The following is a 24,885-nucleotide window of genomic DNA, read 5'->3' on the forward strand; positions in this document are numbered from 1 at the left end:
AACTGTTGCTTGTTAAACACCCAAGGCTTTTCCACTCTGGTGACTTCTATTCCTGGCCCATTGTCCTTGCTCTATTCATGTCTGTCTAACTACCCACCACCCTTAAACATGGATGGATCTTAGAAACAGAATGTTGAATGAAAAATGAAGTTGCAGAAGACTAAAATACATTAGGATACAATTTCCTATATAATATTTAAAAGGAAGCCAAATAGCCCAGCCGGTGTTGCTCAGTGGTTGAGCGTCGACTCATGCATCGACCCATGAACCAGGAGGGCACATGCCTGGGTTGCAGGCTCAATCCCCAGTTGGGGGCATGCAGGAGGCAGCTGATCAATGATTCTCTTTCATCATTGATGTTTCTTTCTATCTCTCCCTCACCCTTCTTCTTTCTGAAATCAATAAAAACATATTTTTTAAAGAAAAAAAAGGAATCCAAAAAAGGAGGACCAATGTAATATCTTCAACAATAAAAATTAAAATAAATATTTTAAAAAGGAAGCCAATACTGTATTGTTTAGTATATGTGATAAAATTATTTTTTAAAAAAATATATATTTTATTGATTTTTTTTACAGAGAGGAAGGGAGAGGGATAGAGAGTTAGAAACATCGATCAGCTGCCTCCTGCACACCCCGTATTGGGGATGTGCCCGCAACCAAGGTACATGCCCTTGATCGGAATCGAACCTGGGACCCTTCAGTCTGCAAGCCGACGCTCTATCTACTGAGCCAAACCGGTTAGGGTGGTAAAATTATTTTTAAGAAGCAATGGGAAACAAAGGTTTCAGGATAGCAGTTACTTTCAAATGGGGTGAAAGAGGAATGGGATTAGATCAGGGAGCACACAGGAAGTAATTTTTTTCTAGTTTTTGGGTGGTGTTCTTGAATATACATTTTATTATTAGGCATTAAAACTTCCATCTGTATTTTATATATATTCTTTTTTAAGAGAGAGAGTAGGCTTTCCCGATCTGCCTCCAGAAGGCAAGACTCACCCTCCTAATCAGGTGTCCTTATGGCTAAGAAAACAGAGCAGAGCAGAAAACACAGGCGTGGAGGGCAAGCAGGTCCCTGGAAAGACGAGAAGCAGTGGGGCGGGAGATGATGGATTGTTCATCGTCTTGACTTCAGTGATGGTTTCTGGGATGTATACTAAATCAAAACTCATCACATTGGACACTTTAAACACACAATTTCTCGTACCAATTAAGCTCTTAAAATCAAAAGACGGGGAGAGGTTGGAGCCAACCTCTTCTCCCATCCGAGCAATGAGCTAGGTCTGTCTTCCTTCCAGTGGAGCCGTGGTCGGCAAACTGTGGCTCGCGAGCCACATGCGGCTCTTTGGCCCCTTGAGTGTGGCTCTTCCACAAAATACCACGGCCTGGGCGAATCTATTTGGAAGAAGTGGCGTTAAAAGAAGTTTAAGTTTAAAAAATTTGGCTCACAAAAGAAATTTCAATCGTTGTACTGTTGATATTTGGCTCTGTTGACTAATGAGTTTGCCGACCACTGCAGTGGAGGAATGTGGGAATTGTGGAGCCTTCCCTCGTACTCTCCATGCTCCACAGACTGTTCCTCACCTCCTTAAAGGAGAAGGGGGTGCATGTTGTTTCTTCCCAGCTAATAAAAGAAATAAATTTTCCCCAAAAAATGTTTGATGAATTGTTGGCCTTACACTGTTGTGAGCCCATTTTTTTTTTAAAGGTCAGATACTGTATTACTTGAGTGAGTTATCTGGAATCTGTCTTCAACAGTTGAGCATGTTAAGATAAAATAAATGAATATTCCCTTTTAACTTAAGCATTATTTTGATCTTGCAACCTAAATGACTTTAACGAATGCAAACATATTTGAAGTGAAGTTTTCCTGACATTGTGATTCTTGAACACTAGATGGTGTGGTGCGACCCATCCCTCCGAATGAAGAAATGCACCCACACAAGAAGCTGTGTCTTGGGAACCACTAAGGAGTCCTGTCTGAACTGGAGTGAAGACTTCAAGAATTTTCATTGCACTTTAAAAAGTCAGCCTTGTTAACTCAGACAATAAGGGTGGATTTTGTAAATAGTTGAAAAAAATTTGAGAACACTAATTTATTACTAGCATATGAATGATGTTAATGATAGTATTTTGAGATTTGTTTGTTTTCCAGAACATAGTACTGTGCTCTTTTATTACACTAAATGGGGTACCAGTAATAGAGGTATAATGGGACCAACTTAATTGCCCACAGGGATTGATTTCTCCCTGTTTGCTTTACATTAGCCAGTCTAAACAGGAGTGTGGTTCACTGGAGGTCACATCTCAGCAGAGAAATGCACACCTTTTAAGAAATATTAATTCCCTTGGATTACAACAGTGACAATCAATAAACTGCTCCAAGGATATAAATGACAACCTAGCCATTTTATTTTAAATATGTTTTTATTTATTTCAGAGAGAGGAAGGGAGAGAGAGAGAAGAATAGAAACATATGATGAGAGAGAATCATTGATCAGCACACCCCCTACTGGGAATCAAGCCTGCAAACCAGGCATATACCCTGACTGAGAATCCAACTGGTGACCTCCTGGTTCATGGATGAACACTCAACCATTGAGCCAACCTGGTCATTAAAAACAATTTTTTTAAAATCCTCACCCAAGCATATGTTTTCCATTGAGAGTGGAAAGGAGGTGGGGAGGAGAAAGGGCGGAGAGAGAGAGAAAGAGAGAGAAACATCAATGTGAGAGAGAGATCGATGTATCCAAACGAGTGTCAAACCTGTAACCTAGGTATGTGCCCTTGTCCAGAATTGAACCTGCGACCCTTCGATGCAAGGGTTGACACTCAAAGCACTGGGCCATGCCAGCCAGGGCCCACCTGGCCATTTTAGAGAGTCAGTGTGTGAATCACCAAAAGTTCACATTTATACCCAAAGCTTTCTAACAACCAGAATTTATTTAAGATTGAATCACATAAATGAAGTTAGTGGACCTTGTCTGCATTACTAAAAGTATATTTTTTAAAGGTTATTAACTTTTCTTAAGTCTTTCATATGTAGAAATCACAGTGATTTGTTGGACTACCGTGGTATATCACTGATTTAGGATAGCAATAGGAAAATATTATTTTGAGACAGTATTACTATTTGATAGCACTTACTCCTGAAATCACTAGCAATGAATCTTCAATTTGGTTATGATTTTAACAGAGAAGAAATAGTTAGTTTGGAATATTGCAACTAGCTTTATAGAATTCTGTTCATAATGATGACCATTTTCCCTCCACATAATTAACACCAAGTGTCTCATGGCTTTGAATTCAAGGCCTTTCAAAAACATTTGCAAACCTTCAGCATACTGAAAGTCATGAAAGTAAACTTATGGTCAATTCAGTTACATCATTCAAACTGCTCTTCGGGAGTCAAAGCGCTCTCGCTCTCTCTCTCTCTCTCTCTCTCTCTCTCTCTCTCTCTCTCTCTCAGAAATTTTCAGAAAATTACTCCAAAGGTGAAGGTCCCCGCTTTCTACTTTCCTACAGTTAGAGAGGGAGTTGCAGTGGCCCGTGGCCCTCAGGCCCGTGGCAGGCCGTCCTGGGGAATACTCCCCTGGCGACGGAGAGGTAACCAGGCTTGGCTCTGCTATTGTCCCTTCCTCTCCATGACACCACGTGGCTTCACAAGGCCTTCTGCTGGTTCCTCAGAATGCACAGGACAATCCAAATCCTGGCCAGATGCCCTTGGTTGTACAGAAGGCTGTTTAGTTCCACTGGGAGTTCAAAGTCATCATAGCAGGCAGTTGAGAACTATCATAAACATTTTTACACAAGGTGTAGGGCATGGACTAGAGAGGGAGAGAGGAGAGGTGCCCTTAGAGATAATCCGTGGTTAAGCTCTTCTTTAATATTTGTCAATATGCAAACACAGATTTGTTTACATCTCCAGTTGCTTTCGTACACTAATTATATGTACTTAAAAGTTTTCTTGGATTTGTTGTTTTACTAATATGTCACTCCATCAAATGTTTTATAAATCAGTCAGTAAATATTTTGTAAGACCAAAAGCCTGGAATGCTGCCAGGTTTATGGATTTATTGTTGGGTGTTGGAGGGGGAAGGATATCAGAAGATACATACAAATGGGAGAAACATACAAGTGGGAAAAGCTATGATTCAGAAATGGAAAATTGATATTTCTATAGCACTATTAAAATGGTCATGATAATGCCATCTTTTTCTGTACAACTGGTCGGATTTCAGAATTTATTGAGAATTTACTATGTAGTACCAGAAGGTAAGCTCTATGAGGCAGGGATATAGATATATTTAGATATAGATAGAGGTGTTTTTTTAACTGCTGAATCCAGTGCCTACAGCAGTGCCTGGCACATAATGGGCATTCAATATTTGTTGAGTAATCGAATGACTGCTGGACACTGGCCAGACCCTGGCGATGAGATGTGTAAGAAATTCTCCCTGATCTCAAGAAGCTCACAGTCTAGTGAAAGATTACAAATATGTAATCAAGTAATAGAGAACAATTCTCAGAATGTGGTCCCTGCCCCAGCAGGTTGGCATCACCTGGGGACTTGTTAGAAATGCACCTTCTTAGGGCTCATCCAGTCCTTGAATGAGACACACGCTGGGGTGGGGCCAGGCGGTCTGTCTGCTTTGCAGGCCCTCCCGGTGATGATGATGAGCTTCCAGATTGAGAACCGCCCTGTGGATGGAGGGAAGGAGCAGGGCCAAGGGCCTCATCAAGCATTACTAGCACCAGTGTTTCCATGTTTAGTTTTGCTTTTAATGTAAGTGCACATGTTGACAGATTGGCTGATTTTAACATGTATGTTGTAGTAATAGATTCAAGGATTTCCATTATTGTAAATTTAGTTATATTAGTAAAATTATACCTACATATTTAAAATGATCAAATAGTTCATTAAACCTTACTTTGAAACAATAGTCTCCCCTTACCCATATATCACCCTCCCCAGAGGCACTCAGGTTTGACTATTCTAGCTGATTCTTTTGTATTTCTCTCCAAACCTCCAAATAATGCCTATATTTTCCCTTAGTAGTTTTTCAGTTTTAGGCTTTTATATTTTGAATTTCCACTGTGGAAGGCTTTTTTTCACTTCAGTCTCATCTCCACACACTTGCGTCTTCCGACTATTGTTATACTTTTATTTTGGTTGCATCGATTTCACTGTTATTATGACAATGTAAATGCTGTTCACAGTTTGTTATGTTGTGCACTATGATTACTTTTCCTTTCCTAATGAACTTATTTTCCTGAATTTAAAAATTGCATTTTTTGGGTTGGGGGTTGGGGTTTTTAAATTTTATTACTAATCTATAGCCAAACTCTTCTCCCAATTGTGTAACCTTCTCTCAGTGCATTCAATACATTAGGTATCCTAAAACAATCCTTCTTCTACCTTCTATCTACAAAAGCCTCTGCCCACCTCCGGTCTGGACTGACTGCTCACTGCACTGCTGCACATGTGTCTTCTGGGGACACCTCATACATACCCTGGGGATCCCTGTTTCCTGGGGCCCATTTTTTCTTTCTCAATTGGGTGGGGCAGATCTTTCCGAAGATTCCTGAGAAAGGGCACGTGGTGGTAGGATGTCTTTCAGATAAATTATTGGGAACAGTTATGACATTGTGAGTATCTGTAGTTTTTATCTTATTCTCACATTTAATTGATAGTTTGATTGGCTATAGAATTATAGATTGAGAATAATTTTCCCTCCAAGTTTTGAAGGCATTGTTTTATGATTGTTGTTACACTACTAGAATGAGTTTCAAGGTTTGGTTGAAACACTACGTAGAGTCACTCAGCACTAGATACTCTAGGATAACGTGGCCTCATGCTCTGCCGGGCCTCCTGGCACTTCACGTTCACAAGCACAGCTTCCCGCATGTTGTCACTGAGTCCTCTGTTCTCTCTGCCGGTAAGCTTATGTTTAAAACAAAACAAAAGTCCTCTACTCTCATTGTAATGATTTTTGTGGGAAAACAGGTAAATTTATATCCTCATTTCTCCATTTTTGTAATTTCTGTAATGTTTGGACTTTAAGCATCAAATTCCTTTCCCATGGTTATTTTAAACATTTTAAATCATATATTTAGTACAAATAGCCACCTCATCATGTCACCATGTGTATTTTCCTTAGGGATAAGCCCCAAAAATGTTGTGCCAGAGGAGTACGCGTTCTGCCAAGGGCGATTTTTAAGACTTGATGGAGACAAGGAATACTTAAAAAATGCATGCTTTCTGAAAAACAACCTTTGGGGATAGTTAAATCTTGTTTGACATCACTATAGCATTTAGATGTTTTTCCATTTGTTATTTCTGATTGTCTATTTTAAAAGGCTTTATTTACCTGGCTTACTGTGTATTTTGGTTCTAGTGTTTACTCTCATCTCTGCTTGCAGTGGTCTACTAGGCGATTTCAAGATCAAGTTTAATTTAGACTCAGTTTATTAACCCTGGGTGCGGATGGATCATCCAGCACCTCCCAACTATTTACCTTGGGCATTACCTACTGAACTCCCCGTGAAGTTTAATTATTTATTTTATGAACATCTTTGACAATAACTCAAAATATGAAAATATCATTGGTAAGGGGCTGCCACCATATTTTAAAAAATCTTTTATGATACATTTGAGTGTAGTTTCAGTATGCAACAAATTCATGAAGTTGTAGTTATCTGTAAAGATTATGTACAGTGAAAAGCAGTGAAGAACTATCCGGTTTTACAAAGGTCCCATCAAGCCTGTTTCTTATGTGATGACAGAAAGAACTCATTAGTAAAAGACTAGTGAGTTTACATATATACCAGTGTGTAGCAGAGTTTTAATTTTATTTTACCACCTAGTGTTACAGCCTTTGTTTCTGTAAGGATGACTATCGCCCAGCAGGTCACTGCTCCTGCAGTCCCCGCCCGCCTGTCTTTGCCGAATCTTTTCACTTTGCTCATCTTTATTTATGGATCGGTGAATGGTACCAAGACTCTTCTTTATAAACCTGAACTTTATCTTCAGTGACACTAAGGTACACACGCATTGCTCCTCATTTTCCTGCATGTTTATTTCTAAACCTAACGTAGGAGAGAGAAAGCAGGGAGCCCAAGTGGGGCAGAAGCTCCTTGGTGAGTGTAGCTCAAGGTCATTTGCAGGGAAAACACATGCATTCCAGAAGGACACGAGCTAGGACTTTCCTGGAATCCCTCTCCTCACGCATACTTCCCCAGCCACTTTAGAAGGTAAGGCAGTTGTTATTCCACGTTCCTACCTTCAGAAATTAGGTCTGGGCCAAGGTGAACAAGGGAGAAGCCTTGGTTCATCCCAGTGCTGATGCCCACACCTAAAGCACAGACCCCCGAGCACAGGTGGCGTAAGGAGCCTGTTTGCTGTAGAGCACGTGCAAACAGAACTGGCTCTTCCTGGGGAGCAGGGGTGGTGGGGTGGCTTGAATAGCTTGAAGTACCTTGTGCAGTCTGATGTGCACAATCCCAGCGTTCAAAAAAAGCAAGAGTTAAGCAAAACACTTGAATGTACTGTGAGTGCATGATGCCATTGCATCTCAAGAAGCTTAAGCCAGTGAGTGGAGGGCTCCTATTGCATACCATAACTTCTGACCGACTTGGTTTCATCATATCAACCATGATGATAACCAGCGGCTGTTCTCTGGGTTCTTAATCTGAACATCCCTCAGCTCACTGACATATTTCCGAGTGCTCACTGTATGCCAGGCACTCCGCAGAGAGAAAACTGGGGGGTGCCAGAGGGGAGAGGGGTGGGGAACTGGGTGAAAGAAGTGAAAGGATTAAGAAGCACAAATTGGCAGTTACAAAATAGTCATGCAGGTGTAAGTACAGCATCGGGAATATAGTCAGTATTGTGATAAGTATGTACGGTGCCAGTTTGGGTACTGGAAATATTGAGGGGAACACTATATAAAGTATATGATTGTCTAACCACTAACCTGAAACCAAGACAAAATAAAATTGTAAAAAAGAATAATAATAAATACTTTGTAAGATTATTAAAAGGACTAGAAATAATGTATGACATTTGCACAATATAGGTGTTCAATAAAAGTAGCTATCTTTCACGTCTTTTTTAGACAGAGTGAATCTGTAATGGCAACACTTTCATTTTTAATTATTCTGGAAGTGGAAACATTTCTAAATAGAATTCCATACACTTTTGTCTTGTTAAATAGGCTATGGTCTAGACACTTGTTTTTTTCTTATGGACTCAGAATCAATATTTCTGGCAGCTTCAATGCAATGATGCCTTTAGGTCCTAATGGAGTGAGTCTTTTTCCCTCTATTAAATAACCTGAAATTGCTCTGTTTTGAAGAGTCTTGTACTTGCTTTTTCCCACTATTTTTTATGTAACTCTTATTTTCAGTTTGTCAGCTCTCTCTTTTTGTAGCTATGAAAGTTCATGTACCCTATTCAAATTTGTCATGCTTTTACATAGAGTAACAATAATAGACTTAAAGCTCTCCTACAAACTAATAATTGTTTTGATATGTGAAAAAAATGAATAAATAAACACACAGAGCCTAGCAGCCGTTTCTGTTACAGGCAGCCCGGAGAGCCCAGGAAGGGTACTATCGGATAGCCCCCGGGGTCAGGGGGCCTGTCCCCACTCAGTTCTTGTCTTCATGTATAAATAAATGTATGTAGTTAGTTAATCCTCACTGGAGGATGTTTTCCATTGATTTTTAGAGAAAGTGGCAGAGAGGGAAGTAGCGGGGGAGAGAGAGAGATTGATGTGAGATAAACACATCAATTAGTTGCCCCCTGCATTCATCCTGACCTAGGACTGGGATGGAACCTGTAACTCAGGTATGTGCCCTTGACCAGGAATTGAATCCATGACCCTTCACTGCACAGGACAAAGCTCTAACCAAGGAGCCACTTTGGCCGGGCTCATACAAATGAATTTAAACAAGTGACCCTGATTGTGTTGTGATAAAGCCAATTTATTAAAGCAAGCAAATTTATTAAAGAAGCAAGGCAAGAGAACCAAGATGGCACTGTAGGTAACGCCAATACTTGCTGCTTCCACAACCACATCCAAATTACAACTAAAATACAGAACAACCATCATTCAGAACTGCCTGAAATCTGGCTGAATGGAAGTCCTACAACTAGAGCAATAAAGAAAGTACATGGAGACTGGCAAGGGGGGTGGAGGTGCGGAATGAGCTGGTCCAACATCCATGGGTGTCATTTCTTTCAATCGGCAGCAGAGGCCTCCCATGAGAAGCAAGGGATCCAGCCCCACACATGACCCCCAGAGCTGGGAGGAGAAGTCCCCTTAACTTTGGGCTATAAAAACCAGCAGGGATTTAAGCTAACACAGAGGCTGCTGGAGATACAGGAAGTTCCTCTTAAAAGGCCGGTACATGAACTTACAGGGTCCTGCTTCCTCTGAGCTCCAGCACTGGGGCAGTGGCTTTGGGGGATCCAAGGACATATGGGGAGGAACTGGACTGTTTGGCATTGGGGCAGGAACTTGGGAGCAACTTTCTCCCAGGTGGGAGTACTTGCAGGGGGCATTGTTCCTGTGCTGCGATCTCCCCCATGACAGAGCTGACTGGCAGCCATATCTGAGTTTCCCTCAGCATGGCTCACACTGTTTGCCCCATTCTGGTGATTGTCTAAGACCCTGCCCTATCTACTTTGCAGCCCCACATAAGCTGGTTGCAGCGGCTTTTCCATATGAATGGCCTGTCCTGGCTTAGGCTTTAGACTTTCCTACAATCTCTCAAACAAGCAGCAGCTGGCATCAGCATGCCCCAAACCTATCAATAAGAGGCCCAAGACCTGTCACTAGCACCAGCCTGCCTTTCTTCACAGCTGGGCCTTGTCTGGGTACTTCCTAGCCTAATACAAGTAGCACCCATCTGCAGATCTCTCTCTGTGGTCCCATGCAGTGGCTAACTTTGCACCTCCCAGGAAGCTGCACAGCCAGTGCACCCAATGGACAGCTTCAGACCAGAGCAGATTACAACTCTACACATGCACAAGTGACACACTCAAGGGGCAGATTCAGTGAGCACCAAAGCCCCACTGAAGCAAGACCTGCTCCATAGGGGTGTCTTCTGCACAGCCATCTTCTGTAGTCGCAGCTGGTCCTCACAGCCAATTGATCTGGAGTTCAATTCTTCCCAATGATGCCAACAATAATCAAGGCTAAACTACAAGACTGTGCACACAGCCCACACAGGGGCACACCTGGAGTGCCCAGCTCCGGTGACTGAGGAGACTGAGCCACTGGGTCCTACAGGAGACCTACTACACAAGGCCACTCTACCAATTCCAGGAGACATAGCAGCTCTACCCAGTACTTAGAAACAAACATAGGGAGGCAGCCAAAATGCAGAGACAAAGAAATGAAACAAATGGAAGCAAGGAAACTACTAGATACAGAATTCAAAACAATGGCTATAAGGTTGCTCAAGGATCTTATTGAGAGCTTCAAGGGACTTAATGAGATAAGAATCTTACTGAGAATGTCAAAGACATGAAAAAGGAACAGTCAAATTAAGCATACACTAACTGAAAGAATAATTTACATGTCACCATGAGGCTAGACCTGTCAAAGAATGTAGTCAACAAAGAGGAATGTTGCTGAAGAATTGTATCAATGAGAGAAGTACAGTGCTGTCATTTGAGTCCCTGAGATAAGGTGAAATTGAAGCTACATCTGCTGATGGACTTTTCAAGTCAATAAAAATCCCTTTTAATTATATAAATTGAATTGTCTGTCTTCACATCCAAAAAAAAGTTTTTTCTAATAATTTTAGTATTCTAAAATTTTAAGCCAAGAATTATCCAAACATACAGGTTGCGTGTTTTTAGTTGTTTTTGCTACATAGCAATTGCTTCTAAATTATGCCATTTTATGGAAAGATGGCATAGCCCCTTTTTACAGAAAAATAATTAAAAATAACAATAACAGGAAAAAACAATTTTATAGGAAATTTCCTTGGAAAACTCATCTATTCTATAAAAGTTATTTCCTCTGGAAAGTGTGATTGGTTTGAATATAAGGGTTTAGAAAGATTTAAGCTTTTATTTTATATGCTTCTTAATCGTTTTATTTTTTACTACAAACATACTATGGTTAACATTTTGAAATAATAAAAGTAAAACTTGTAAAGAAAAAAAAATAATTTACAGGGATTCAACAGTAGAGTAGAGGATTCCAAGAATCAAATCAACAATTTGGAAGATGAGGAAGCAAAAAACACCCAATCAGAATAGCAAAAAGAATCCAAAAATGTGAAAATAGTGTAAGGAGCCTCTGGGACAACATTTGCATTATGGGGTACCAGAAGGAGAAGAGATACAGTAAAATATTGAAAACCTATTTGAAGAAATAATGACAGAAAACTTCCCCTACCTGGTGAAAGAAATAGACTTACAAGTCCAGGAAGTACAGAGAGTCCAAAAGAGAGATCTAGATAAAGACACATCATAATTAAAATGCCACGGGTTAAAGACAAAGAGAGAATCTTAAAAGCAGCAGGAGAAAAGCAGTTAGTTACCTACAAGGGAGTGCCCATATGACTGTCAGCTGATTTCTCAACAGAAACTATGCAGGCCAGAAGGGAGTGGCAAGAAATAGTCAAAGTGATGAATAGCAAGAACCTACAACCAAGATTGCTCTACCCAGCAAAGCTATCATTCAGAATTGAAGGTCAGATAAAGAGCTTCACAAGTAAAAGCTAAAGGAGTTCACCACCACCAAACCAACATTTCCTGAAATGTTGAAGGGTCTTCTTTAAGAAGAGGAAGAAGAAGAAATGGAAGGGAAAAAAACATCAAAAATATGAACAATAAAATGGCAATAAATACATATCTATGAACAATTGAATCTAAAAATCAAAATAAACAAGAAATCTAGTGAACAAAATAAACTAATGAATAAAATAGAATCAGAGGCCTACAAACATGGAACAGACTGAGGAATCTCTGAGGGGAGGGTGGAGGGTTGGCAGGAAGAGATTAATCAAAGATCTTACATGCATATATGCATTACTTGTGGACACAGACAATAGGGTGGTGAAGGCCCGGGGCAGGGCAGGTACCAGGTGGAGGAGCGCAATGCGGGGACAAAGGGGGACATCTGTAATAGTCTCAATCTGTAATACCTTCAACAATGAAGATTTTTTTAAAGAAGAAAAGAAGCAAGGCAAGCAAATCTATTTCATCCAGCTTAGAGCACAGATGGGCATCACTCAGGTTGACTGGGGAGACTGAGCCACTGGGAAGTTAATTGGGTGGGGGTTTGAGGTGTTAGTTATACCCTCCTATTTCTAGGTTTCAAAATTCCTCTGCTGATTATTTTTTAAAATATATTTTTATTGATTTCAGAGAGGAAGGGAGAGGGAGAGAGAGATAGAAACATCAATGATGAGAGAGAATCAGTGATAAGCTGCCTCCTGCAAGCCCCACATTGGGGATTAAGCCCGCAACCCGTGCATGCGCCCTGACGGGAATCAAATTGTGACCTCCTGGTTCATGGGTCTATGCTCAACCACTGAGCCACGCCGGCCAGGCTCCGCTGAATATGTTGGTACAATCCTCTAGGTCCCTTTTTAATTTGTTGTGGCCGTCCCAGAATTCATGAGAAGTACCTGGCAATTTTATCTTGCCAAGCCTTGAGACTACTGGCTTCTCTGTTGAGGGAGTAAAAAATAAAACTGCCCTTTTTCCTTTCCACATCTCCCCTCCTTTCCTGCATTCTCTCTTAGGGAGGCTTTTAACCGTTTGCTCTCAAGGGTCTTTGGGAAAGATAAGGGCTTGCGATTTACAAGCTCTCTGAAAATTGCCCACACTGTTTGGCCTTGTTTTAACATTCTTCTTTCAGTTTCCCTATTCCTCTTGCCCTGGAATTTTCCTAGCTTTTCATTGCCCTGTAACATTTCTGCCTCTCATGCAAACTACACTTTAGGAAGAAATCTGCACTGAACTACTTGCCAGTGTTTCTGCCAGCTGAGCCAGTCCTTATCAAGGAATTCCTGGAATCCTATTTCAACCAATAGGACTGAGGCTTTCCCCAGCCAATTGGAGCTTCACAGCTATATCCCCCATTAGTTGGTCACTGACCAATCAGAGTGGCTCTCTTATGACCAATCAAGACTGTGCCCTGTGGACCAATCAAACTGTGAGGATTTGGATTCCTCATTTGCATGAGGATGAACCAGTCAAGGATTGGGTGGGTGACTTCTATCTATATAAGTCACCTCTCCTCTGGCTCTTGGAGTGAACTTTTCCTTTGAACCAAAGACTAAAGATTGTGTTTCCCTGGCTGGAGCTATTGGCTGGCGCTGTCTCCGCAGAGTAGACCAGGGCTGGGGCAGAGCAGAGCACAGCTGTCTAGCGGAGAGGGGCCTGTCCCCAGGATCACCTTGCCCCAGGGCTGCCTAACAGCTGTGCTGTTTCACACAGGCTGCATCACAGCGGAGCTGTTTGCACTGAATAAAGTTTTCTTCTTCCCCATTTCCTAAATTGGGGTTTCCTGTTGGTATTGAATTGCCATCAATGACCATGCATTGACAAACTCAAATTTCAGTTGGTAAATCTGAGAGGAGTATTCTGGATAATACTCAGCTTCTTTTGCTGCACAAGTGTGTTTCTGAAAATTTATTTTAAAATGTATCTTAAACTTGCTAGGGAGAGCCACACTTATGAGCACTCTACTAACTCCAAACCCTGAGGGACAGTTGGAGGCTCACATTTTAAGATGAATACGGGCAGGGCGGCTCCACCTTTCCTTGCCAAGTTGCTGCCAGAATAACAAATCCACCTCAGTTCCTCCTGCCTACCCACCCCCGGGGAGGGCTGGGATTGAGCCAGCAGGGCCGCTGTAGGCTCTGCATTCTGAGAACTCCTTCTATGGAGTCATTGCTAGTGGCTGGACCCCGCAGGAAGGGAAACCACTCTTCTAGCCATTCTCTGGCCAACCATAGACGACATGGGTTCTGGGTGGGCTCGGGGGGAGGAAGGGTGACACTGAGAATGCAGGGTCAGCCCTTTCCTTTAAAGATGCCTCATCCTCAACAGCAAGTATTCACTAAATCTACTGCTTTAGTCCAAGTCCCCAGACCAAGAAAATGTGAATGCTGATGGGAAAGAAGATACCAGCTCAAACTGCCTAGCCAATTTTTTTTTAAAGAAAATAGATCTGCAAAGAGCCTTTTGTGTTGTAAGTGGCAAACAAAATAACAGTTCACTAATGTGTACGGCTTATTTCAGGTAGCATGTTAACTTTATAGTCAATGTGGGGTCTCCACGCAGGGGAGTTGGCTGTCTTTACATGCTAGAATCATTGATGATTTATCTGCCTGATAACTTTTTAATAGCCCTTAACACAATCGTGGATATTTATGACTGTTTTATAAAACTTTGAGTATAATTTTACTCCTAATATAGTTTATAATGTTTTGCTATTGTGGTTGTGCTTTTTCAGTCATATTTAAGGGTCTTCTGAAATCAAATACTTTTTCCGTTAGTGCAGTGAGGCATTGTGGGGAAATGATGGGCTGGGGCTTGCTAAAAAATGGGACGTGCATTTATTTGGAGTCTCAGAATTGGCACTTTGAAATTACTTTGTCCAGTTTTGACCAAGAGGCACGGATGGCATTTCGAATGCAATCATTTTCCATTGTCTAGAACACTCCTGAGCATTGTGAGAGAGTTAGGACCCCTGGCCCATACCTACCAAATGCCACTGGAATCACCCAGAAATTTGGACATCAAAACACCTCTGGACATTGGTGGTGGTGGTGGTGGGGGACTGTCCTTGACTGAGAATCGCTGATCAGTCCTACACCCGTGAATGGCTGCACCCCTTCATGTGTCCTCTAGAGACAGGTCAGCCGGCTCTGCACGTGCACCCCTCGCGATGCAGAGATCACCGCCTCCTAAAGCCACATTGGAACTCTACTTATGACTAAAATGTTATTTTATGGCATACCCCCAGCCCATCACAGCCCCCTCATTCCCATCACCATCCTTGGTCTAGAACACAGGCTTCTTTGTGCCTCATCTCCTTCCACATGAATGCCCTTCAGTACTTGAAAGGCGTCATTGTGTTCCTGCCGCTTGGTGACAGTCTCCCACCTCTCTTGGAAACCTACTGTGTCATTTACATAAGTTTGCACTTTATGGTAAAGCACTTTTTATATTCATTTAATTTTCACACTGTGATGTGAGCGTGATCATTTCCACTCACAGGTAATGAAATGGAGTCTCGGTTTCAATGAGTTACCCACGGCTGCATCGCTGGTATTGACAAAGCCACACATGAAACTAGTTCTTAAAATTCAGTGCCAGTCACAATTTTCACAGTATCCACTCAATTTTGTCTAGTCTCTCTCTCTCTCTCTCTTTCTCTCTCTCTCTCTCTCTCTCTCTCTCTCTCTCTCTCTCTCTCTCTCTCTCTCCAATGTCACCTTTCTTTCTCCAACTCTGCTTGTCTCCCAGGTAGGAGGAATCAGTGGACCCAATTTTTCACTGTTCACATCCTTTACCATATAGCTTTGCAAGTTCCTCCCATCAGCAGGTAGAGTGTATTTCTCCACCTTTGATTTGGGGTTCAATAGAATGAAGTGAAAATGTCATTATGCCAATTCTGGTATTAGGCCCCAGGAATCCTTGTGTGTCTCCACCTGCTCTTTTGCATTTCTGCCATCACCAGACACAAATTGCAGAGCCATCTCAGCCAGCCCTGCCTAGGTTAGGTGACCCACGCCAACCCACACACCTGCAAAAAAACATAATTGATTTCATTTAACTTACCAAGTTTGGGGGATTTGTTACGCAGCAGTTGCTAACTGACACATTTCTCCAACCTTCAGAAAACAAAGACTTCACTTTAACCAAGGGCTTTCCCTTCATCACCTAGAAGCCTGTACTCGCTTTCTCAGCATCTGATCTTTCACTCATCCCACACACCACTGCTCCCTGTCTGCCTGCGCTTCCTGTGAGAAGGTGCTCTCAGCGCCTGATGGCCGGATTCTGCGTGGTCCCTGCAGCCTTTATTGCCTCGTACCATCCTGCCCTTCTGAAACACCTTCCTCGGCTTTCATGACATTTCCCATGTTTCTCAGCTCCCTTCTCTCCTTCCAGGGGTCTCTCCCCTGCGCCCTCTTGCCTCTCACTTCACTTCCTCCTCTCCAGGACACCATCCTCTCCTGTGACCTCAAGGACTACCAAAGCTCTGATAGCTGTTCTCAACAACACATCTCTTCCAAGTTCCAACTGTGCGCATGTCCACTTGACAGCTGCCCCAGAAGGTCCTGCCCATGTTAGCCAGGGAAGTATTGCAGGCCAAGTGGAGGAAGGACCTGCATGGGGAGAGACTAGTGGCTGGGGCTCCAGACAGGAAGGTACCACAAGAATCCAACAAAACATGACGTGGCCAGACTTGGGCCATCGGGGTTACCAGAACCCTTGTTTGAGCTCCCACGCTCCTCTTGTAGAGTTGGAGTTTTGTTTTTGGACGTGGGTCGGACTTCACACCTATCCTTGTACATCCAGCCATGGTTAGATCTAGCCCAGTACGGCAGCCAGTCATGCTCCTTGTTAATTTTGTTACATCCCATAATTAGGCATCTGTCGTCGCCTTGGCTCGTGTCGCTCGGCCCTCTGATCAATGTGTTCCTTCTATCCCGCCTAAGTCACAGACAACATCGACAAAAAAGGGCCTGGAAAAAGACTACGGGAAAGACTGCTGTTTTAGCCACCAGGTGGTTGCCTGTCCCAGAAACGGGTGCAGGCCCAGCTTCTAAGTGAAAGTAGACGTGAGCATTGTTGGGTTCAATGGGCTTTGGAACTGAGTGTGGAGGGAGCAGCATATGGTTGTAGCATCAGCCGAAAGGAGGAGGAGGTTGACAGGGGACAGTGAAAACAGGAAGCAACTCAGTAATAATTCTGAGGCACAATAAGGAGGCATAGAGGGTTCAAGCAGAGGAGTGACAAACGTGTACCCTTAACCAAGCACTCCAGCACCAGTGTGGAAACCCTCGTCTGTGTGGCATGAGAGAGCAAGAGGGGGGATTGGAAGCTGTGGGTTCAGAATGAGAAGTGATCAGGGTCTTGGGATCGGTGACATTTGTGAGGAATGAGAAGAGAAGGCAGAAGAATGTGACTGAAGTAGCAGAACGAAGGCCCGGGTCGCAGGGAGTTAGCAGGATCTGACAGGGAAAGACGCAAGTGAAATTATGACTCAAAGAATGAGTCACTCGCCTGGCCAGGTGGCTCCGTTGGATGGAGCATCGTCCGGCACATCCAAAAGGTTGCAGGTTTGATTCCTGGTCAGGGCACATACCTAGGTTTCAGTTTGAACCCCAGTCGGATCATGTACGGGACGCAACTGATTGGTGTTTCTCTCTCACATCAATGTTTCTCTCTCTCCCTTCCCCTCTCTGAAATCAATAAAAAAAAATGTATTTTTGGGTGAGAATTTAAAAAAGAAGAAGTCACTTATTCATTTAAAAATGTCCTTTGAGCATTTACTATGGTACAACCACGGGATTAGACCCTGCAGATGTGCTGGTGAAGAAAACAGACAGCCCCCTTCTCTGGAGGTTGGCACCCTAGCTGGGGAGGTATCCTGTAACGTGGTGGGAGGCCAGGAGCCAGGGGTGGATATTGAAGCTGAGAGATAAAGGATAAGAATGAGAGGCAGCCAGACTGGGAAGATAGTTCAGGCAGAAATGACAGCCTGGGGGAGAAGCCTGGGGCAGGAACGGAACAGCAGCCGGCTCTGCGGGGCGTCCTGGGTGAGGGGAGGAAGGCGGGAAGCAGGAGCGTTTATTGGTTTGGGAACACCAGTGGCCACGTTCTCACCATTTAACACATCTTCCCTGCGAATGAAAGCGCACAGGGGCTGTGGAGAAACAGAGAGCCCTGATGACATGGTTTGAGTTCCTAAATCCATCCATGCCTGAAACTGGTGTTATCTGTTGGAATTCTCAGTATGTTAGCATTGTGTTTTTTTTCTTAAGCTAATTAGAAATGTGTTTCTGTCCCTTGCAACTGAGAAGGTCCTGACCCAGGTCTCTTCCAGTCCTATGACTTCCTCATCTTGAGCCAAGAGAAGAAATTTCTCGAAGAGAAACAAACCCTCTAAAGTATAAACACTCATGGGCTGCAAAGCATTACAGGAGAAAAGACTGTGGCCTGAAAGGCCAAATGCTGGCTTTTTCAGGTGGGGCAACCTGTCCAGGTGGATGGCAGGGCAGGAAAATGATGGAGGAAGAGGGACTGAAGAGGTGGACTCTGGTAACTGGGGAATAAGCGATTTAAGGAAGAGATGTAGGAACGGCCTTCAAGGCAAAGGCAGATGGTTCATTTCGGAAATGTTGGGGAGCTGTTTCCCCCAGCCTGGAGGAAAAGAAACCACCTGGGTGTGTAGACAGGGACGAGGAAGGAGGTTTTGCTTAAGGGTTCAACTTCTATAGAGAATATATAGAAACCAGAGTCCTCATCTCAAGTGTGGCCTGGTCTGAGGCGAAGTAGGACCGAGGGCTTTAAGGAGTGTGGCCCAGGGAGACACAAGAAAATCAGCAAGACAGAAATAATATTCACCATCCTCCCGCCCTTCCAGGAAACGGTCTCATCAACATCTCCTTGCTCCAACTGAAGTCTGTTATTTTTTGTGACTTGTCTAGTTATCATTCTTCCAAAACACAGAATCTCTCTCTTCAGGTGGTTAGTTTACTCTGAGCTAGATTTTGAGTGTTTTAAGCAGGAGAATATTGTTATGAAATGAATATTTTTGTCCTATAAGATTTATTTTTATTTAAAAAATATTTCTTGTTGATTTCAGAGAGGAAGGGAGAGGAAGAGAGAGATAGAAACATGAATGATGAGAGAGAACAATTGATCGAGCCCATAACCCAGGCATGTGTTGCCCTTGACCAGAATCAAACCCAGGACCCTTCAGTCCGCAGGCCGATGCTCTATCCACCGAGCCAAACCAGGGCTCCCCCTAAGATGTATATGTTGAAGCCCTAAACCTTGAAATGACTGTATTTGGAGATGGGACCTCATGGAAATAATTAAGGTTCAATGAGGTCACAGGTGGGCACTGATCAGAAGGCGAGCGACAGCGTAGGGAGAAGGTGGCCACCTGCCCAGCCGGGGAGAGCCTCGTGGGAACGGAGTGGGCTGCCACCTTGATCTGGGACTTCCCAGCCTCTAGAACGGTAAGAAAGAAACTTATATCGCTTAAGCCACGCGGTTGGCGGTGTTTTGCTATGGCAGCCAGGATGACTGATGCAGTGTGTACAAGGTGCTGAAAGATGGAGAGGAGCAGGCTTTGAGCAGGGGTGCTAACAGGGCCCTACGACCACACCACCCCTAGAAGGGGAACTGTGCTTTCTTCCCTGGGCCAGGCGGGGGCAGCAGAGGGACTGGGCCCCCGATTCGTCCACCTCAGGACACGTGAGTGGACACCTGGTGCATCAGGTGTGTCTGCCTCCTCCCCGGACCCTCGGAGACCTGAGCCTCTTCTCGGTGACCTTGTGGGTCAGCCTCCTCGAAAGAGACAGCTGCTTGTAGACTGGGAGCAGAGACTGGATCCGGGGTTACTGGCTGGCTCGTCCTGGGGCTGGGGTTTGCCCAGTGATCTGAAGCCTTTTGGACCCTCACATGCAGCCCCTGGATGGGGGCAAGATCCAAACTCACCACGGCCTCCCCCCTTAGGGCAGGGCTTGGCTCGCTAGGCAGCAGTCACAGCCTCTCCTGTCCCCGTCCCCTCTTCCTGGAGCGTGGAGGGAGGCATGGCTGACAGTGAAGAGGGTTTCATTTGGTGAGCCAGAACTCAGAGACAGAGAAGCATCGGTCAGAGCGTCAAACCTCAGAGAGAAGGTAGGGGTGGGTGGGGGTGTGGGGGAGAGATCAACCAAAGGACTTGTATGCGTCCATATAAGTCTACACAGTCTGGAACCTAAACCACAGCCATTCTATGGTGAATTGACTGGCAGACTCACCAGCGGATTGTCTCCAGGGAGGCAGCCCGAAAGCTTGTCACAGGCAAGCTCGGACCAGAGCCTGACTTTACACCAGGAGGCCAGACCCAGACCCTGAGCCTTTCCTACTAGTGACGTGAGAGACCCTGCTCCCCTCCTGCCCTGGCCCTCTCCCCGAGGTGCCAGTTTCCTGGCTGCTCAGGCCCCTGTTGTGCCTGAATCCAGACAGTCACAGCAAAGTGACAGCCGAAAACAGTTGCTCAAGGTGAAGGGTAGACCGGTGCTGCCAGACACCGCCCGGCGGCTGCAGGCGTCCCCCTGCCTCCCACACGCTGGGCCGCACAGAGTCTCATTCATGCAGCGGGCAGGTCCTGGCCCTGTGGATGTCGTGCTCCGTGCCCGGAAAATGGCAGCGGTATTTTCACCCACAGCAGGGGCAGTGCCTGCCTTAGGGCCCTGCCCCTGTTCCTGAAGTTGGGGTCCCAGGCAGGACGTCCGGAGGGCAGGGGCTGGGAAACAGGGTGGCCCTGGCTGGGCAGTCAACCATCCTTTGTCCCAATGGCACTTTTAAAATGGTGTGTCAGCCTGGTCTTTGGGGTAACCTCTCTTTTATTATTTTTTTAAAAGATATTTTTTGCCCTAACCAGTTTGGCTCAGTGGATAGAGTGTCGGCCTGCGGACTGAAAGGTCCCAGGTTCGATTCCAGTCAAGGGCATGTACCTTGGTTGCGGGCACATCCCCAGTAGGGGTGTGCAAGAGGCAGCTGATAGATGTTTCTCTCTCATCGATGTTTCCAACTCTCTATCCTTCTCCCTTCCTCTCTGTAAAAAATCAATAAAATATATTTTAAAAAATAAAAATAATTCTTAATATTTTTATTGATTTCAGAGAGGAAGGGAGAGGGAGAGAGAGATAGAAACATCAATGATGAGAATCACTGATCAGCTGCCTCCTGCACACCCCCTACTGGGGATGTGCCCGCAACCCGGGCATGTGCCCTGACGGGAATGGAACCACGACCAGCTCTGGCCGGCACAGCTAACTGGCTCAAAGAGCCAGGTCAGGGTTGCCATGTCTGGCCTGGGAGACCCAGATGGCCATCGGGGAGGAAGGACGCAGGGGCTGGCAGAGGCGTGGCTGAGCCTCTCACCGCCCAGCAGCCCTCACCCCTCTGGTCACGAGAACGAGGCTGCAGGGGAGGAACACGGTTTCCTCCTGAGCCTCCCCGGGGCGGTGAGGAGAAAGTCTTCAAGTAGGAGAGGACTGCAGATGAGGTAAAAATGCAAAGGGAGACAGGTCCAAGGGTGCAGTTCCGAGGCCTGAGGCCAGGGAGGGGTGTGTGGCCCCCTCCTCACTCGGCAGAGCACTACAGACACAGGGCCCCGCTCCGCCCTTACCTCGGAGAAATGGTGTGGCACTAAGTCTGGGCAATAAGTCCTAAATATCTCACACGTCTACGGCTCCTGCCTCTGGGCCCCGGGTTTGAACTGTACCCTGCCACGTGCTCACTGGACCATCTGGGCCTCTGCTTCGGCATCTGTAAACTCAGGGTAAGGAGAGCGTGCGCCTCAGAGTGGTGCTGAGGGTTGAGCCTGGTGCTTGTGAAGCATCTAGAAAGGCCTGCTGCAGCAGGACTGAGTCAGCAGTTGCCGTGCTTAGAGGGTGTTGTGGAGCGGATGCGAGTGAATGACCACTAGAGCCCAGACCAAATTAAAATTTAGGGAGCCTTTATTAGCCGGGTGGCCAGACGACCCGGCGACTGCTCTGCCATTCTCCACACAGAGAGACCAGAGAGCAGCAGCGACCCTTTGTGTAGGACCGCTTTTAAGCACATTAACCACATCCGGTTTCTGCAGAACAAGTAACCCAAGACAAAACAGTTTTTCCCAAGCAACGTCAGAGTCATGCCTTTGACGACCATGTTATTCACAGGGTCATCCTGTTCTCCAGAAAGCTGACAGCGTTCTGTGAAAGAAGGCTACGTGCTGGGAAGGGTCCATGAGACCATATTTCAAGGCCTGGCCTGGTGTCAGCACTGACATCTCTATCTGGGGCATAGTCCACGGCCTCAGTAGTGCTCAAAAATTCCCACCCTCTAACAGAGGGTCCTCGTCAGGGCCCTCCCTCAGCATCCCACCCGCCAGCGCAGGCTGCTCCCCGCCGGGGCCTCCGTGCCCACACAGCAAGTTTGCACCTCGCTTCCTGCTCAAAGGCCAGCAGCTGGATGATGGTTTTAAGCCCTTAGGACGGCATTCAAGGCCCCCTCCCCCGCCCCCCGCCATTGGTGCTGAGCCCCTGGGGTGGCTGATGACGACACAGGAGCACCTCCTGGGCCGGCAAGTCACACACTGTGTGTCTCATTGATTCCCACGACCACCCTTGAGACAAGTCCTCTTTTTGCTTCATGTTACCAGGAGGAGACAGAAGCTCAGTGATCCTCCAGGTGAAACGTGGGTAGCGGAGCTGGTATTAGGTCCAGATGTGGCCGTCCCCGAAGTCCCTGTGGTTCCACTGACTGTACAAACCTCTCGAGAGGGGGTGGTCATGAGAGGCTGTGGACAGGGCTCCCCCGGAGGGAACATGGACACGGCTCCCCCGGAGGGAACATGGTGGGTTTGTGAGGTGTCGCTCTAGCTCAGCTGGAACACGTTTCCAGAATTAACGAATTTGTCTTGGTCTCAAGAGAAGTTGTCAGCGCGGCCAGGGGAAGGGAAGTGGCAGTCACACTCACGCTGCGCAGGTTGGCGCAGACCTGCCGGCTCACCCTCCGGGTGGGGAGACAGCCAGCGGCACCTCCCCCATCAGCTTCTCCTCCCCGGGGCTCGGCCCTGGAAGCTGGAGGCCCTGGAAGCTGGAGGCCCTGGAAGGTGGAGGCCCTGGAAGCTGGAGGCCCTGGAAGGTGGAGGCCCTGGAAGCTGGAGGCCCTGGAAGGTGGAGGCCCTGGAAGCTGGAGGCCCTGGAAGGTGGAGGCCCTGGAAGCTGGAGGCCCTGGAAGGTGGAGGCCCTGGAAGCTGGAGGCGGGGGACGAGGCGGTGTGGGCCGCAGACCACCTCCATGGATTCCCGCTCTTTCTCCTGGGCTCCCACTTCAGCCTGCCTTCCCTTCCCTGCCACTCAAGCCCGGGGGATGGACCTGTGAAGGCCGCTCACCCAGCTCCCAGGCACTCCAGGTCTCACCCCCAGTCCTGTATGTCACTCTGAGGTTCTGCTTCCCAGCCACCCCTCGTGGGCATGGAGAATGAGTTCGTGGGTGTTGGATTAAATGAAGAAACAAGCATTTGAATAAATTAATATTTTGGTTGCTTTAGGCTTTAAATTTCAGAAGTAAAACCAGGGGAACTCATTTTTTCCGGTCTTCTCTAAAGGATAAATGAATGAGTATTAAAACAGGTTCTCCCAAAGGGCCCCTGTGCTCACCGCTTTAAAAAATAAAGTGGTGCCCTGGCTGGTGTGGCTCGGTGGACAGAGTGTCGACCTGTGGACTGAAGGGTCCCGAGGTCGATTCTGGTCAAGGTCACGTACCTCGGTTGCAGGTTCAATTCAATGCCTGGCTCCGTGAGGGAGCGGATGGGAGGCAACCAATTGATGTGTCTCTTTCACGTCAATGTTCCTCTTGCCCTCCTTTCCCCTCTCTCTAAAGATCAATAGAAAAATATCCTCAGGTGAGGATTAACAACAACAAAAAATAAATAATACAACTAAATAAAAAGTGGTTAGAGCGTTGGCCTGAGCACCGAAGGGTCATGGGTTTGATCCCCAGTCAAAGACATGTACGTGGGTTGTAGGTTCCATCCTTGACCCCAGTCAGGGTATGTGCGGGAGGCAACCAGTCGATGTGTCTCTCTCACATCGATGTTTCTCTTTCTCTCCCCTCCTCCCTCTCTCCCTTCCATTCTCTCTCTGAAAAGCAATGAAAAAAGAATCCTTGGGTGAGGATAAGTAAATAACATAACATAATGGCTCTCCGTGTGGTGATCAGATTATAATTGAGACTGAATTGATGGTAAAGGGGCTGTGACTGTGAGAGTTTTGCTGCTGGTTCCCTCTCCCTGGGGGGCAGTGATGAGGCACAGGCAATCCCAGCAGGGGGAGCCTCTGTCAGAGCTTCTGCCTCGTGGGACTCCCTGGTGGTGGGCCTCTGAGGAATGTGAGGTGCAGGAACGACTGGCTGGGCAGCCACCGGTCCTATCAGGAAATCTGAGCTAATGTTATGTCCAACCGAAAAGGCCAGCCAAGAAAACAAAGTAGGTGCAGAACTGCAGTTTGAAATGAGTATCTGGGTGGTCAAGGGATTGCTCCAGGTGACGGAGAAATTGGAAGGTGAGTTCCCCATCCCGTACAGAGGTCTCCTTTGATCTTCCAAACATCAGACAACCGAGTGGAGCAGTTACCACCCCCGCCCCTTACAGGAACATAGCTTTTTAATTCTTTCCAATGAGTCATCCTTTAGCACTGGGGGCCAGGATTACTCTTTTCCTTGGCAGCCATGATGAACAAAGTGTCTACCCCTGGGGCGGAGAGCAGGCCTGGGGGAGGCAGCCTGGACATGCAGCCCGTTTTGCAAAGATAGGGACTTTGGGGTCAGGCCTGGCCCTGAATCCTGCCACTGCTGCCAGCTGCTTGACCTGGAGCAGTGACTCACGCTGTGGGAGCCAGTGCTGCCCCCCGCAGAGCGGAGACGGACCCCGCTCAGAGGTGTCCGTGGAGGCCCAGTCAGGCCAGGCTGGTCATTCTGTTTTACTTTGCTTTCATCCCAGCAGTTACATAACAGCCCTTTTCATATTTCAAAACAAAGTAATTTTGTTCACATTCATCTGATCTTTTCAAGTCTAGCTTTTCAAGGTCTTTTTATATGTTTCAGACCTTTATCCAGCTATAGGCCCCTCACTC

The 24,885-nt window shown here is 45.9% G+C and overlaps 1 protein-coding gene across 1 annotated transcript in view; it reads left to right on the forward strand.

Moving 5' to 3' along the window:
- The window catches only part of CDADC1 (cytidine and dCMP deaminase domain containing 1), an 86,814-nt gene extending 79,079 nt beyond the window's left edge, over positions 1-7,735 (forward strand). Inside the window, exon 10 of the mRNA XM_079779620.1 lies at positions 1,895-7,735. Within this exon, the coding sequence (XP_079635746.1) occupies positions 1,895-1,968 (74 nt within the window). The 3' untranslated portion in view covers positions 1,969-7,735. The remainder of the gene's footprint in view (positions 1-1,894) is intronic.
- The last annotated feature ends 17,150 nt before the right edge of the window (positions 7,736-24,885 follow it).

The sequence above is a fragment of the Cnephaeus nilssonii genome (assembly GCF_951640355.1).
Source record: "Cnephaeus nilssonii genome assembly, chromosome: 8".
Classification (NCBI taxonomy): Eukaryota; Metazoa; Chordata; class Mammalia; order Chiroptera; family Vespertilionidae; genus Cnephaeus; species Cnephaeus nilssonii.